This window comes from Salminus brasiliensis, chromosome 16, assembly GCF_030463535.1.
Source record: "Salminus brasiliensis chromosome 16, fSalBra1.hap2, whole genome shotgun sequence".
Taxonomy (NCBI): domain Eukaryota; kingdom Metazoa; phylum Chordata; class Actinopteri; order Characiformes; family Bryconidae; genus Salminus; species Salminus brasiliensis.
The window spans coordinates 18966784-18982284 of NC_132893.1; the positions used below are offsets into that span (position 1 = coordinate 18966784).

A 15501-nucleotide genomic window follows, 5' to 3' on the forward strand; every position below is an offset into this window, starting at 1 on the left:
AGTACATGAGCAGGACAACATGTAGCTACCAACTATGATATTCCATTTGTCAGAAGCTTTTTTTGTTTGTTTTTCAGGGGTAACGAGACTTTGAAATCACCCTGTCCAAGGATGGAAGAACAATAACACAGCTCATGGATATTGCGACTTTGGTGAACATCTGTACCGTATAGGAGCGTGAGGAAATCGTACTTGTCCAGCACTCAAAGTCATGGTAGGGAGAGGTTGAAACACAAGCAGGCCGGCATAATGAAGACAAGGAACAGACAAGGATCAGAATTTGGGTGGAAAACAGACATTGCAAAGACAGGTTGAAACTAAGAGTTATATATCAAGTGGGCAATGGATCCAGGGATGAGCTGCAGTTGTATGATATTAGGAGTATAACAGGGAGACACAATACCAAATCTCACCAACAGGGGGAGAGCACATCATGAGATGCAGCCCTGAAGTGCCCAACATTTGGGCCTGGACAGTATAATGCCCCATGAAAGGGAGTGGAGTACTGGTCAGGGCAAGGGTCCGGAACTGGAGAAGCCTGGGGAGCAGGAGCAGGAGCCCTGCAAGAAGCTGGAACTGGAGCGGCCAGGGGAGCCGGGACCAGAGGGACATGGTTAATAGAGATCAGAGCTGTATCATTAACAGCAATAAAAACTGACCTAGGAACCAGAACTGGATCTGCTCTGGGGACCGGCACTGGAGCTGCTTTGGAAGTACTAATGGCACAGTTGGTACTGGCCTCGGTAACAGGATGTAGAGCGATCTTGGAAGGAGGAACAGGAACAGCCTTTACAGTTGGAACTGACCTGGAAACAGGAACAGGAAATGAAGGGTCAGCTCCATGCATAGGTGGATGACAAGTGTGCACTCAACGTAGCCTGGGGCCAGGCAGCCCTGCAGTGATGCCCATGAAGGAAGGCGGTTATTAAGAGCTTTTGAAAGTGCTTTGAGAGCCTCTTCCTCTTCCTCAAGCTGAAGGTTAAACGTGAGCTGGAAAAGATCCCATAAATTAGCCAGCAAATGAGTAGCCTTACTCTGAAAAGCCCACACGTAAGCTGCCCTCTGCAAGGCAGGCCCTCTTAGTAGGGAAGTTATGAGATCTACATGGGCCTTCTCAGTGTGGTACAGCCCACATGTTGGGACCAATAAATCTGGCACTCATCCATCAAGCCACCAAACTTCTCCATGGACCCATCAGATGTCCTGGGGAAGAGCCTTTAGGAAAGGCTTGCTGTTTTGTAGGCATGCTCTGCTGCTCGCCGCTCGCATCCTTTTTAGGTGAAGTGTTCTGTGATGCACAGGAGAGTGAGGCCGGCTGCAGTGCAGTATAGGTGTATTAGAGATTGTCCAACAAGCTACATTAAATGTAAATGTGAATGTATTGTAGGCTTAAACTAATGAATAACTTAAACTAATGAATAATAGGGGGCCTCCTCGGCAGGTAGGGCCCATTTTTTTGTATATGTGTAAGAAGAATCCACTCGCTCCCCTGGGTTTGATTTTATTCAAGTCTTGTAGTCAATTTTTTATTCAAGGGGGTGGGTGCTGGAGAGATGAAGTGACCACTAGGTTTTTAAGCTTTTAACCTGGCACTGGTCCCAGTTTGCATCCTAGCTTTCACTGTACTGTATGGTGAGTTTGAGCTCCCTTTCTGCAGACGCTGGCACAGGAGAAGCCACAGTCACAAGGCCTTCCAATAACTAGCCTAGTGGTGATGTGCCTGCTGCTAGTGTCAACAGCACAAAGTGGGTGTTGCGTTTTACAGTGCCACCAGCTTTGGGCTTTACATTTTGGGGGCTTAAATGTAATAAGTAGGAATTAATATAATATAATATAATATAATATAATATAATATAATATAATATAATAAGCCCACTGCTCTAGTTTGGTTATGTTGGACAACAAGGTTAACGATATGTCACTTCCATCTAATGAACTCAAAGGAAGTCAAAGGAGACACTGGTTGCACTGCCGACCGCTACCACTAGATGTCCTCCTGATCATTTTCTCCTGCTGGGTCTCGTTTGAGCGCGTGGCCGTGTTTACATGCGCCCGGCTGGAAGCGGCACGCGCCGAGGTGTGGCTCAGTGACTGGATGGTGTGGCCATGCTGGAGAAGTGATGCTGTTTGTACAACTGTTCTGCGCCAGTTCTTCAACACACCACGAGTAAAATTAACATCTGCTACGTTAAGTGGCTGCGTGGTAAAAGAATTTGGCGAATCACCGGTATACCAACATCACGCCGTTTTGGTGTTTTTTTGGGGGGGTTCTTTTCGGGGTGGGGCAACATTACAGTTATTTCCTCTATATTTGTATCTTAGGAAGGACTGATCTTGTTTTTGTCCTCTTTCACTGTCCTTTCACGCCCTGATTATGCTCACGTTGCCCACTTCACTGCATGACATCACTTCAGGATCAAGGGAATGTCGTTGGTTCGGCCTTTTCCCCTCTCAGAGCGATTTCCCAGACATGATAAATGACCAGTCCTGCTGTGGTCAACGTACCCGCCGAATTGCACTGCGTGCGATAAACCATCAGCGGTTAAAGCTGACGGACACGCTCGGTTTCTGCCCTCCAACACGCTCTTTGTTGTCTCGAAGAGCATGGGCGAGGGGCGTGGCCTGTTTTACAAACGGACGGGGGCTGGCTGGAACTCTAGGCCTCTGATTGGTCCAGATTTCAACCCAGCGACTCTGTAGCAAATGAGAAACGCCCCCCGCCCCGAACCGGGAAAGTAAGTTAAAGGCATCCTGGCGGCCAGTTAACAGTCAACAGATGAACCTGAGGGGAGCCGGAGAGCAGCGTCAAAACACTGAGAGGCGAGGAGGACGTTAGGTATTAGGTTGTAGAACAGTCTACGTTCACAGAATTGTACTGAATTTTATTCGAAATGAAAAAAGAAATAAAATGCTTATGTCTGTTTTTATAGCTACATAAGCTGTAAAACCCGCTAGCCTGAGTTCTGCTGTAACTTCGCTCCCTCGCTGGCTTTTGCTGTCACTAAATGCAGCCGTTACATAAAGCTATTATCGTGTGCCTGCTGTTAACGTCGTCGTTTATCCGCCGCCAGCTGTAGTCGTCTGAGGCGAACAGGTGGCGCGAGTGCGTCCGTTTCCGTTACGGATTGTCTTCATAGGACTTAGCTAGCTATGTGGTAACCGAGGGGAGTTGAATTCACATGTCCCAGCTGGCGGTAGACAAGTGAGAACCGTCTCTTCTGTAACTTGACTTGTCCGTTCAAAGTGAGCTAAAGTCGGACAACAGGCGCCAGGATGCCCGAGGCTGGCACAGACATGAGCATGGACCGGCTTTTCGGGGTAAAAGCCCCGACCTCCGTGGCTCCAGAGAGCCTGCCGCCCTCGTCTTTAACCAGCGGCCCGCCTGGAGACATCCTCCGCAACTTCTACCACACCAAGAGAGTTGGGAACTATCTCATCGGCAGGAAACTGGGAGAGGGGTCTTTCGCCAAAGTTCGTGAGGGTCTTCACGCTCTGACTGGAGAGAAGGTACGTTAGTGTGTAGTAACAGCAGTTCAGCTGAATCCCTACACTTTATTAGCTAGATCACTCCTTGTGTTTCTGAGAAGTTAAGCTTATAAGTTAAGTTTGGTGAAAATTTGCACAAAATGCAATTAGAGGTAATAACATTTTTTTTTTTTTAACACATATTAGTAAGTTAGTCAGACCCCTTGCTCTGTTTATGAGTGTGCAGGTCTGTCTGTTATGTCTGTTTGAATGACCGCTTGAATGTATGGCTGTAACAGTGCTTGGCTATCCACACACTAAATGGGTCTAGCCGGAGTTCAGCATTGCCTGTGTGTGCTTTTGTTCATGGAGGCATCCAGGGCTCTTCAGCAATCAGTGGTTTCAGGTGGAACAGCTGGAGGAACAGCACATGGCCTTTGCTGTGCCTGTGGTTGACTTGAATCGGTCATTAATCTGTATCGGTATGGGTTCAGGCTGACAGGTCTGTCCTTGTGCCCTGAACGAATGAAAGACATCCTCCAGAGCCCATCAGCTCCTCTAGTTCAGCGGACAGAGATGTTCACCAGTAGGTGATACACACACCTACATGGCATTAGGTAACAGAGGCAATCCAGCGGAGCTTATTTCGATCTAGGTGTTTGAATTAATCTTAGATTACCCCAGAAAGCAGACTTATACTGCTGTTCAAGCTGATCTGGAAGAGGTTTCTTAATGAAGATACTTTTTTTTTTTTAACAGCTTCAGCAGGTGGGTAGGAATGAGTGCCTTCCACCACTGAGCTTGGAGCACTGGAGCACTGAACTTTCACTATGGGATTCCTAGAGGGGCAGTGCTGTTTATTGGAGCAGACCTGGGCTGGGAGGGCAAATGTGGCTGTTTTTCAGCTCAGAAACTCACGAACAGCTTTATTCTTTCAATAGAGGACAATGTCATATGCGCTGTTTTCTTCGCACATGTCTCTCCCTTTGTCCAGTGTGGCAGCGGTTTGTTCAGCTCTCGCCTACTGTCTGTCTTTGTTCAATGTGGCACTGGGTGCAGCTTATCAATTTGCATATTAGAGAGAGAAAACAACAAGTGCCTCTGTTTTTGAATGACTGACCTGAAATTTCTGTTTTGCATATCGAGGATTAGCTCAGCCCCCTTTCCGACAGCCCCTTTCACTGTTGCTGTGGCAGGGAGAAGCACACTCTCTCTCCCTCTCAGTTTTCTCAATGATGATGCAAACGCTGGAAATCTCACAGAGGAGTGCGCGCCTCGTGCTGCTCTCTCCTCGTTCGCCCTCACCGGCTGACATCACCAGGAGAAAGAGGGGGAAAAAAAAAACAGGGGGTTGGGTGGGGCGAGCGGCTGCACATGCTTCTGCTCTGTGTTTTCATCATACGTAACCCACTTTCACCCTAACCCCCTTTGTCTGTGGTGGAGATAAACAACATGTTAGCTTCAAGCTCTGGGGTGCCCCCCTCTCTTTTTTCCCCTCCTCTTACCACCAACATATCCCCCATGCACCCCCCTGCACCCCTCTTTGGCGAGACTGGGGGTTATCTCTGGCGGACTGGTCAAGATTAGACAGTGTTGTATTTGCATTTAGGTGACTGCTTCGCATCTGCCGGGGGAGGGCTTTGAAGCTCTTTCTTTACCTCTCAGTAGCCTTTCTATTAGTCTAATTGATATAATTATTTGCTCAATTGGTCATGTTATGACTTGTTTGCTCACGGCCCCCTTCATTGTTTGATGATTTGTCATGCCGTGGCCGGTCACCTTTTGAACCCTCTTCAGTCCATACAGCACTGAGTACTTTGATCAGCAGTAGAACAAATAGCACGGGGCTATTGTCCTTGGATTCAGGAGGGAACACAGACCCAGACAATAGAAGCATGTCTAAGACCAGAAAAACTCGCCATGCAAATTTACAATGCAGACAAAAAAAAAAAAAGATTAATTTTTAATTATGATTGGTATATTTAATCATCAATTTAATCAATTTTTTTAAATTAAGAATGTAAAAAATCAATCACAATGTGCAACAGATTTGTTTTTATACATCAGCCCTGCAACAAAAAAATAAAAAAATATATATACACACAATAATATAAAATAAATTACTTTTTGTATTTTTTCTATATATATAAATGTGCCACAAAAAAAAAATAGAACTGACTAATAATTACAGCACCGTAACAATTGAACTGGGAAGTGTCCCCCTGACCAAACCTTTCAGACAGTTATTTTTAAGAAAGCACTGAATGTTCAGTTTTGGACCCTTCCTTTCCAAAAGTGTTTCCATTATACAGGACCTAAGCATGCTATAGCATAGACCTCCATACACAGTGACAATGCACACATTTATCACCCCTTTGTTAGTTGTCGTTTGAGTGTTTATTCAGCATTAGAGATTTGCAGCGTCTCTGGTGACAAATGGATGGCATTAACAACCCCCATTTGGAGTGGACCTGGTGTTTTAAGGTGCTTGGGAACTTGGGTGTTGCATTTAGTCATTTGTCCAGACCCTTCTCACCCCCTCATCCATGGTCTTCAGTGTAAGACAATGTATTGGTCAGACTGTGGGCGCATCACAAATTCTTGTGTGAAATAAGAATAATCTGGTCAATCTTAACTGAACCTTCCTCACTTGTTCCTTATTTATGCCTTTTTTGGACCAGATGCATGCATGTAAAACATTTGAGATCTAGACTTAGTGTGTGTTGTTCTCCGCTCTTCTATCCCCTAGGTGGCAGTGAAAGTGATAGACAAAAGAAAGGCCAAGAAGGACTCGTATGTTACGAAGAACCTCCGTCGGGAGGGCCAGATCCAGCAGATGATTCGCCACCCCAACATCACCCAGCTGCTGGACATCCTGGAGACAGAGAACAGCTACTACCTCGTCATGGAGCTCTGCCCAGGAGGAAACCTCATGAACCACATCTACGAGAAGAAGCGGCTTGACGAGAGGGAGGCGCAGAAATATGTTCGGCAGCTAGTCATGGCTGTGGAGCACCTGCACAGGGCCGGAGTGGTACACAGGTGAGGCACCATAATTACTAGGTCCTAAAATGTGCACATAGTGAAAATGTGTGAACTAGCATGTATTCCATCTTGGCTGGAGCAACTTCCGCCTAAATTCACTGCGGTTTTTTGTGTAGGCTTGGAGAAAACAATGGGAACTGAGATGGCTTGTGTAGATACACCATGATCTATATAAGATATAAGATCAGAGGCTCTCCAGAACAGAATAAGCACAATAGGCTTAGAAATCACCCTGTGTGAACCCATATTGCCAAAAGCAGGCATAGGGAAATGCTCTCTATGCAAACAACCATTGTTGTGTTATCTGTCACTAAGACTGTCAAAAGAGATTTGATTAAAAAAAAAAAAAGAAAGAAGTAACAGTCTGTGTTTCTTTGTGTCCTACAGAGACCTCAAGATTGAAAATCTTTTGCTGGACGAACAGGACAACATTAAGCTCATAGGTAAGCAAGTTTTAAGGTACCCTCAAGTCTTTTCTTAAAAGCTCCTTTCCAATGCAAATGTAAATTTATTCCCACCACGACTCTGCTCCCAAAAGACAAAATCTTTTCAATATGCAAGAGCAACCCACATAAATCCCTAATAATTTAAAGCAAGAGCACAAGGAAATGGCCCTCTTCGGTATGTGACACAGACTGATTGAGCAATCAGTATCTCATTAAAACCAAACAACCTCTCACCTCTGCGAAAGTCCGCCTTAGCATACAAAGATCCTACTTAACAGCTGTGTGTGACAGACAGGGTTAGTCTGTTAGTGTTAGACTACCATAAACACCCCCCCAGTTCACTCCAAAAGGTTGCAACAGACTCAGACCGACACCTTTCCTCCACAGCCTCAGCTTAGGGGGCATCGTCAACTGGTTCAAAGTTCTATTTTTTTTCCCCCATAGATTTTGGACTGAGCAATTGCGCGGGAATCCTTGGATATTCAGACCCTTTCAGCACTCAGTGTGGCAGCCCAGCCTATGCCGCTCCCGAGCTGCTCTCCCGGAAAAAGTATGGCCCCAAAGTAGACGTCTGGTCAATGTGAGTTCACCAAGTCCATATGTCTCCTATTAAAGACTTAATGCGTATTGATTTCCTCTTAATAAATGTTCACAAGCCAACCCTTATTAGGAATAATAAGTATGTGTTTTCTAATGCAGCGGAGTCAACATGTATGCCATGCTCACCGGCACCCTCCCCTTCACGGTGGAGCCGTTCAGCCTCAAAGCTCTGCACCAGAGGATGGTAGACAAGGACATGAACCCTCTACCCCCTTCACTCTCATCAGGTACACTTAAACTACACAATATATATATTTCTTTTTTTTGTATATAATTTTTTTTCTGCAGTACAATAAGAAGCCGCACCGAATGGTCTCTGGAGATTTCCTTGGTCTAAAAAAAACCCTCAAGTTCCATCAGGCTGAGAATTAGAACCTAATAGGCAACACGCTCTAAAGGTTTCAGATGAAGGCAGCCATTGTTAGCCGGCCTCTTATTTTGGTCGAGCCTGCTGTTTTTCGGTCTCATGAATAGAGGCCGATGTTAAACTAATTGCAAAGGATGGACCTAATATCTTCTACCGTGCTGGTGCCCGCTACCTTAAATGTTCTTCTGGAGCTGAAGGATAAATCTGATTGACCTCTGAGTCTCTTTATGAGACTAATGGTTTAATGCCCCTGCTTACTGGCTGCAGTCACACTGTCTCGGCCTGTTTTTGGATTATTTTTGGTTTGCTGTCGCATTTGCCATGTTTAAATGCAAGGTTGACTCACAGCAGATATACACTGTGGGTAAAAAGATGCGTGCAAGAGGAACTATTTGCATAATTATGGGTTCTGGCTTCGAGTCAGTGAAATAGTTGGTAACCACAAACAAAAACATTCATGTGGTTGTGTGATCTAGCTATGTATTAATTATATCACTTGTTTCCTTGAATGCCCTTTTGTTAAGGGCTTGTTTTCTTAAGTGCAGTGGTCTATGACGTGAACTTAATTAACCCTTACAACTACTTGCTCAAAGTTACTGCAGATGCAAGTAAGAGTAATGTGTAAATCTGTATCTCAATCTTGTATCTTAATTTGTGTTGCTTTTCATTTTTTGACGTAATGTGAATCTGGCAGTTGCCCTTAAAATTGTGTCACAACATTATGATAAATGGACCAATAGAAATGCTCCAAATTGACTCAAATTAAAATCATTTTACACTGACTTCCATTTAAAGTCTACCAGGTTTTTTGCTTCTCCTGTAAAGTTACCATTTTGGAGATACAGATTTTTGTTCTGACAGCGATATATGTGTATACATGTGTGTTATGTCAGTGTCATAATTCCTAGAGGCCCGAGTTTCTATTAATGGCCGTTTTTCAGCTTTAGTTATGACATCCCAACTGACAAGGGAACATCTTAGCAACAGGGTTGGAATTATCTCAGGCATTTATGTCATTGTGTCGTGGTTGAGTATTACAACAGGATGATTCAGTACTGAAATGAGATTAGCCTCCTTATATAAGAGAGGTATTTATCAATGACATAGGACTGTCTTCTTATCAATCTACTTATGCAAGACACAGTGGAGTGGCCAGTCGGTCAATTAGATCTTACTGGACAGAGTTAGGACAGAGTGCCTTTGTTTTGTCCGGCTTCTTGTGTTTCTGTAAAGCTTCGTACTGCAAGAGCATGGGTGCTGTTCTTCTACAATGTGTCTGTCTATAGAGCTCTGCAGAGGGGTGCATTGATGGTAAACTATAGATTTGCTGATCTCAGTCACTCTGGTTAATGAAGCAGAGAATAAGATACTCATGGCTGTCATTGAACCAGATCTGATTTAAAAGAGATTTAGACAGGCCAGTGTATTTACTATTCATAATTTTTGCCCACAGCTGCAGTTAGTTTACTGAAGAGCCTTCTAGAACCAGACCCCGCCAAGAGGCCCAACATCCACCAGGTTATGGCAGACTCATGGCTGCAGTTGGGCAACCCACACACTGGAGTCCCTTACTTGAACAGGTACATTAACTGTTATTTTCTGTTTGCCTCTATGTCGTAAATGAGGGAATGAGGCTGTTTTCTGGGAATAATACATTTTCCCCTCTTTTCCAGGATCCACATAGAAGAGATTAACCACACGGTTCTTCTGCACATGACTGAGCGGATGGGCTACAAGCACAGTGAGGTCCTCAGCGCTGTCCTTACAAATCGTGCCTGCCACACTCTCGCCGTCTATTTCCTCCTCAACAAGAAGATGAAGAGACTTTCCAAAGAATATCGGGTGAGTCTGATTTCTGTTTACGATTAGCTGACCTCGAATGACCGAGTCTTTCTCCAGTAGTTTCAGGCATTATGCATGATCTGCGGTTGCATATGTCAGACCCTGCAGAGACAGGGTGCTAATCTACAATCAGTTTGTATATGGATGAGGGCGGCGACCCTATGTTTCACACATGGGAATGGTTTTGGATTGTCCACTCTAACTGATTTGTCCTCTGTCTGCACAGGAGAAGCAGTACAGTATGGAGAAGGAGAAAAAGAGCGAACTGTTCCAGACCCAGTGGAGGAAACACATTGAGAAAATCACCATCCCCCCCAAGCAGACACCAGTTTATCTGGCTGTGAGCAAAGGCCCCACCAAGGAAAAGAAACAGAAAACAGGTGAGAGGGGTCAAATGGATACCAAAGCTAACACATACCAAACACATACAAAGATATGAGCCAAGTACAACAACCTGAGATCAAAAGGACTAAAACACATTGTGTATAGGACATATTGCTATCATTTTAACAAACCTACCTCAACGGTAATCACTTATGCCTGAGAGTCACGTACGCTGTCGCCACGAGCAAATGTTAAACATGTGGAACAGGTTTGTGCTGCTTAACAGTGCAGAGCCCTAAAGCCTTGTCTGTACTGAGCAGTCTGCGACAAAGTAAAAAATCAGGCTCTACCATCGTTCATTGACCCATTTCTTCTCTCTCACGCTGACACTTATCAAGTCACGCGACCAAGGTTAGCATTTCAAGGTCTCAAAGAATGTCTTTAAATTGGGTTTGAGACAAGCATCAAAGGAAGACTTGTTTGGTTTGGAGAGACTTGGGGCAGTAGTGCATTCCAAAAATCATTGTTTTCCTGTATGTTTTTCCTTGTTTTAATGAACTACAGTGGACATTGGCCTGAAGTACAAGGAGACGTTCAGTATATTAGAATTTGAAATGGAATGGTCTGTGGATAGCAGTAGAGAACAGGGAATCTATCTGTCCCGTCAGTGTCAGATAACTTACCGTACTCTTTATGTGCTTTATGAATCTGACTCACTCACTAGATGCATTTTTGTACATAAAGGAGATGAAAATGAAGCTGTCAAAGCAATGTCAGTTTGGTAATCCCATACTAAATACACTTTCCTTGTTCTCAGGGCTTCTCAAAGCGATGACCGGTCTCAAGGAAGCTTACTCAGGCCAAGGTGGCTGCATAGCCTCTTCCTCGCTGGAATACCTGGAGATCCACCCTCTCTTTCCCCAAGAAGCCCGCCGCCTGGATGTCCAGCCGCCCCAGAAAGAGAGCTCCAAAGACGTGAAAGCCGTGGATGTCCCAGCCCGGCCGCCCTCCTCTCTGGGTGCTCATTCCTGGGCTTCAGCAAGCAAGGAGCCCAGCAAAGAAGCCCCTCCGTCCCCCTGGTACAAGCTGACCAACGGCGCTCTCTCTCCACCTCGCCACGTGTCTGCCTTCCAGCCAGACAGCTCCTACCTGAAAAAAGCCACCATCCCCAGCCCCCCAGTCCTCATCGTCAAACCCCAGCCCAAGAAGAGCCCCCCCACAACGGACTGGCCCACTCCTAGCCCCCCAGAGTCTAGCAGCGGGGGCAGTGGGGGCAGTGATGAACCCGACAGCCCACAGCACCGCAGCAAGTTCCCCTCCATGGGCATCGGGCAGATCCTGAAGAAGAAGGTTCCCCCGTTCACCTTCCAGGTGCCTCCGTTCAGGCCAGAACCAGCAGTGGAGGTGGAGTCACCCACTCCTTACCACATGCAAACGCTGCTCTGTGCCTCTGGGGCCCTCAAGACTCTGTGCTGAGTTACAAAACTTCACGAAGCTCATTTAGTCTCTTCTGAACTGTCTTCTGAAGTAAACACAGATAAGGAATGGCTTGATCAAAACCATGCTAATGTGGCCAAAATATAAATGGTGGCTATTGCCCTTCATGTTTGCCAACATTAGGGACTTTTTGACTGAATCATTCCTTTAAAAAAAAAAACACAGAGAAATCGTATGCAGTAATAGTTTTCTAGTTTTCACCGCCAAATCGTATTCGTTCTGAAGCACCAGGGCTTCAAACGTGACTGGGCGATTTAACATAAAACCCTCCGGGGAGTTAGCTGACTTTTGTCCTTGATATGCACAGATAGAACAGATGCCTGCCTGTAGAGAGCACGCACACTCCAGCTCCGAACACTGTGTTAGATTTATTACCTCTTACGCAACACTGCCAGTGGCGTGTCCGTCGCTAAGACGGACCCTCACGAGCATCAAGAATGCTGACTTTAATATCTCTTTCCATAAAGCAGTTCTTGCCATCTGCCACTGCAATCGACGTTCAAGGATCAGATAAAGACTCTTTTTTTATTATTATCTATTTTTTTTCCTTTCATCCCACCACTCACGTTTCACAAAGAGATGCTGCACCACTGCCAGTACGGTATTCGCATGTACCTCGGAGCTCCTGTGAAGCAATATAGCCTGAGAACGTTGAGAGCGTCCTGGCCGTTTTTTTTTTATTTTTTTAAATCGCACAGCTGTGTGTTGACTTGAGCAATTGCTGCGTAGTTCCACCTCACAAGTTCCACACTCAGACACTCAGGTCTAGCTGCACTTCATAGGTGAAGTCTTCTCCCTTTAGCCTTGCTGCGAGCCTGTTGCGTAACTGTTAACATTCCTTTTCTCGCTTCCTTCGAACGAAGACAGTCGCTGAACTTGTATAGCCTTAAACATAACTCACGCTTCAAACGGGGGCACCTGATGCAGAATGGTGTCGCATTCTGCAGCCTACTATGTGTTCTCATTTGAAACCAATAAGGAGAATTTGGAGGGCTGGGGGTGGGTCATCATCATCATCATCATCATTATCATCATTTGTGTAACACGCATCATGTTGAATGATAAAGGTAGACCGTGCAATAGTGCGTACATGTACAGATAGTCCCCAGCTTTCGTTCTTTTTTCCGTCCCTGTTCATTGGACGATTGTGGTCCTGTGATGTAAGATCTGCTTGTAAATATGAACTCCAAGTGTCTTTCATCTCATGCGTACATGTTCAACCTGCTCTCATCGCACACTACTGTAGTTGAGGTAAAAAGCTATTGGCTTTCCAAAGTCTTCACTTGCACAGAAGGCTATGAACTGTTTATTAACGAACTCTGTTTTGGACTACTTCTTTGCATGCACTGAACACGTTTCTTTTTTAAAAAAAAAAATACTCTGTGTCGGATTTTGGAGACCTCTCTTTGTACCTCTTTGTTACGACGAAGAATGAATCTGAGGTTGAAAGTCTTTTGAATTCTGAAGGTCATTTTGTAAGCTTTTGTATCGCGTTGCTGTGCTTATGTGAGAAGAGATTTTTATGCTGTACAGAAAGATTTTAAATATTTAATATTTAACACTTGAAGAAAACAAAAAAAAAACACGAATACTTGGTGTACCGCGTTTTTCTTTTCCACTCCTTCCAACGCCTAGTGCTTTTACGACACTTCTTATTACACAATAAAAGTGCACAAGTGCTGATTTACCTCAGTGCTGTATGTTTTATTGCCACACTTGCCGAGAGAAGGCCTCTTCCCTTTTGCTGTAACGCGACACGTTTGCTGTTGCGCTGTCCGCTTTTCCCACGAGGCACCTGTGGGGAGCATGAAATGAGTGACAGCTGAAAGACCTCCTGGCCTCATTTAATCCAGTCAGCTGCGCTGTAACAGTACCACCCCCCCCCCCACACACACACACACACACACTCCCCTTGCCCCTACACACATGTACTCTTGCACCCCTGATAAATGAGATGGATAAGGGGAAAAAGGGGAGGGGGGGGGTTGGTGGTGGTATGGGCGTACCCAGAGACAAGCCCTCGTATCCTGACACCCACGTCCCGGATCAATCTGGGAGGCTAAGCCGATAAGAGCTGTGGCCGCAGTCGTGGCTGTAAAGTATATTAAAGCAAAGCGCTTTGTTTACACAGGACGGTATAGTTATCTCAAATCCTGTGGAGGCTCAAGTGACACAAACAGCCCTTGACAAAGACTCCAGTGGCTTAGCACAGCGCAGGGTGGAGGGTTATACACATTAGTCACAAGAGACGGCCATTATGGCAGTACATAAGAGTATTACTATCCCCATAAAACAAAAGATTAAAACAATGAAGGAACTAGAGGAACATACTGCCTCCTTCTTTACAGTGGTGGTGACAGGAACCAGGGGCCTCAATGTCTACAACACAAATAATGGCTATTTTACTCATTACCCAGACTTACCCAGTTAATCTACACAAGTTTTATATATGTAAACTATATGGACAAAAGTATCAGGACGCCTCTTGATCATAAAAAATCAGCTGACCGTGTTAGTTTAGTCCTATTGCCACAGGAGTATAAAATCAACCTGGCCATGCAGTCTGCCTTTACACACATTAGTGCAAGAATGTGTGGTTCTAAAGAGCTCACTGAATGCCACCATTGCAACAGATCAGTTGGTGAAATTTCTTACCTCCTAGAGCCACAAATTTCTTCCACAATCAACGGTGAGTGGAATTATTGAACAGTGGAAGTGTTTAGGAACCACAGGAATGTGTGACAGACCACATAAATTTACAGAGCAAAAAAAAAAAGGGGGGGGGTTATATTCATGCTTATGGATGTCCCAAAACTTTTGTCCATTAAGTTTGTGTTGATGGTGAAATAATTAAAATATTAAAAATATTTATTTCTAATACATCTAATACATTTTAGGCCCAAATACTATATATATATTTATTTTATATATATATATATATATATATATATATATATATATATATATATTATTAATACAAAAGTGGTCCGAGTGGTCTTTTAGAGGCATTACACTCTTCAGACCTCTCATTCTTATTGGCACCACCATGCAAAACTCAAAAACAGTGCATTTCAACCACCCCGGACCACCCGTTCACATCTTACACACTGACATGAATCCGCCCAACACTATAAAACAGTAACTACACAGTCATAGCAGAATATTATGACCACCTACCTAATAGTGGGTATAACCACCATTGGCTCAGATGACACTAGCAAGACGTTGTGACATGGACTGTCTGTTAAATCATAGAAGTTAACTGCTCCACAGAGGCCCGTTGATAGCTCCGTACCACTCGCCAGAGTCGTCGCTCCCCTCTGGAATCAATGGCCTGTGGGGCATTAAGCTGCTAGGAGGCATTCCCAACAATGTGCGTATGGAATAGTCCATTCTCAGTACACCTTTACTACGCCAGCTCCAGAACATCCCACAAAGGTGCAACCACCCTTCGCCCACTGTCACAGTCATATCAGAATATTATGACCACCCCTGGTTATATAGGGTTGAACAGGGCGAAGAGTGGTAGAATTTGGGGGTGTTCTAGAGCCGCCATAATGAAGGTGTACAGAGAATGGACTTAAGTGCCTCTCAATGGCATAACAGTGGTGCCCCACGGGCCATTGACAGCAAAGTGGTCAAAAATGATGACTCTGGCGAGTGGTACAGAGCAAGCGACGCACAACTGTGGAGCAGTTAACCTCTATAATGAACACCTTCCATCACCTAATACAGTCCCCGTCGCAACGTCTCATCTGCTAGTGTCATCCAAAGGTGTGCTATGTGTGTACTCTGATCAGCCATAACATTAAAACCACTGACCACTGAGTGAATAACATTGATTATCTCATTACAACGGCATCTGTTAAGGCGTGGGATATGCATATTAGGCAGCAAGTAAACAGTCAGTGTTCA

General features: G+C 44.9%; 1 protein-coding gene across 1 annotated transcript; it reads left to right on the plus strand.

The window, feature by feature from the left end:
- Positions 1–2787: 2787 nt before the first annotated feature.
- On the plus strand, positions 2788–13273 carry hunk (hormonally up-regulated Neu-associated kinase). Its single transcript, XM_072658672.1, has 9 exons — positions 2788–3507; positions 6215–6507; positions 6898–6953; positions 7401–7536; positions 7656–7783; positions 9377–9503; positions 9597–9765; positions 9992–10145; positions 10907–13273. Exons 1-9 carry the CDS (start codon positions 3274–3276, stop codon positions 11563–11565), a joined length of 1956 nt encoding a protein of 651 aa, XP_072514773.1. The 5' UTR covers positions 2788–3273; the 3' UTR covers positions 11566–13273.
- The last annotated feature ends 2228 nt before the right edge of the window (positions 13274–15501 follow it).

Excerpts from the sequence above, each read along its gene's own strand:
- hunk (XM_072658672.1), top strand. The coding sequence starts at position 3,274 with ATGCCCGAGGCTGGCACAGACATGAGCATGGACCGGCTTTTCGGGGTA. Across the intron at positions 6,508-6,897 it reads AGGGCCGGAGTGGTACACAG|AGACCTCAAGATTGAAAATC; the intron begins GTGAGGCACCAT and ends TGTGTCCTACAG. Across the intron at positions 6,954-7,400 it reads GGACAACATTAAGCTCATAG|ATTTTGGACTGAGCAATTGC; the intron begins GTAAGCAAGTTT and ends TTTCCCCCATAG.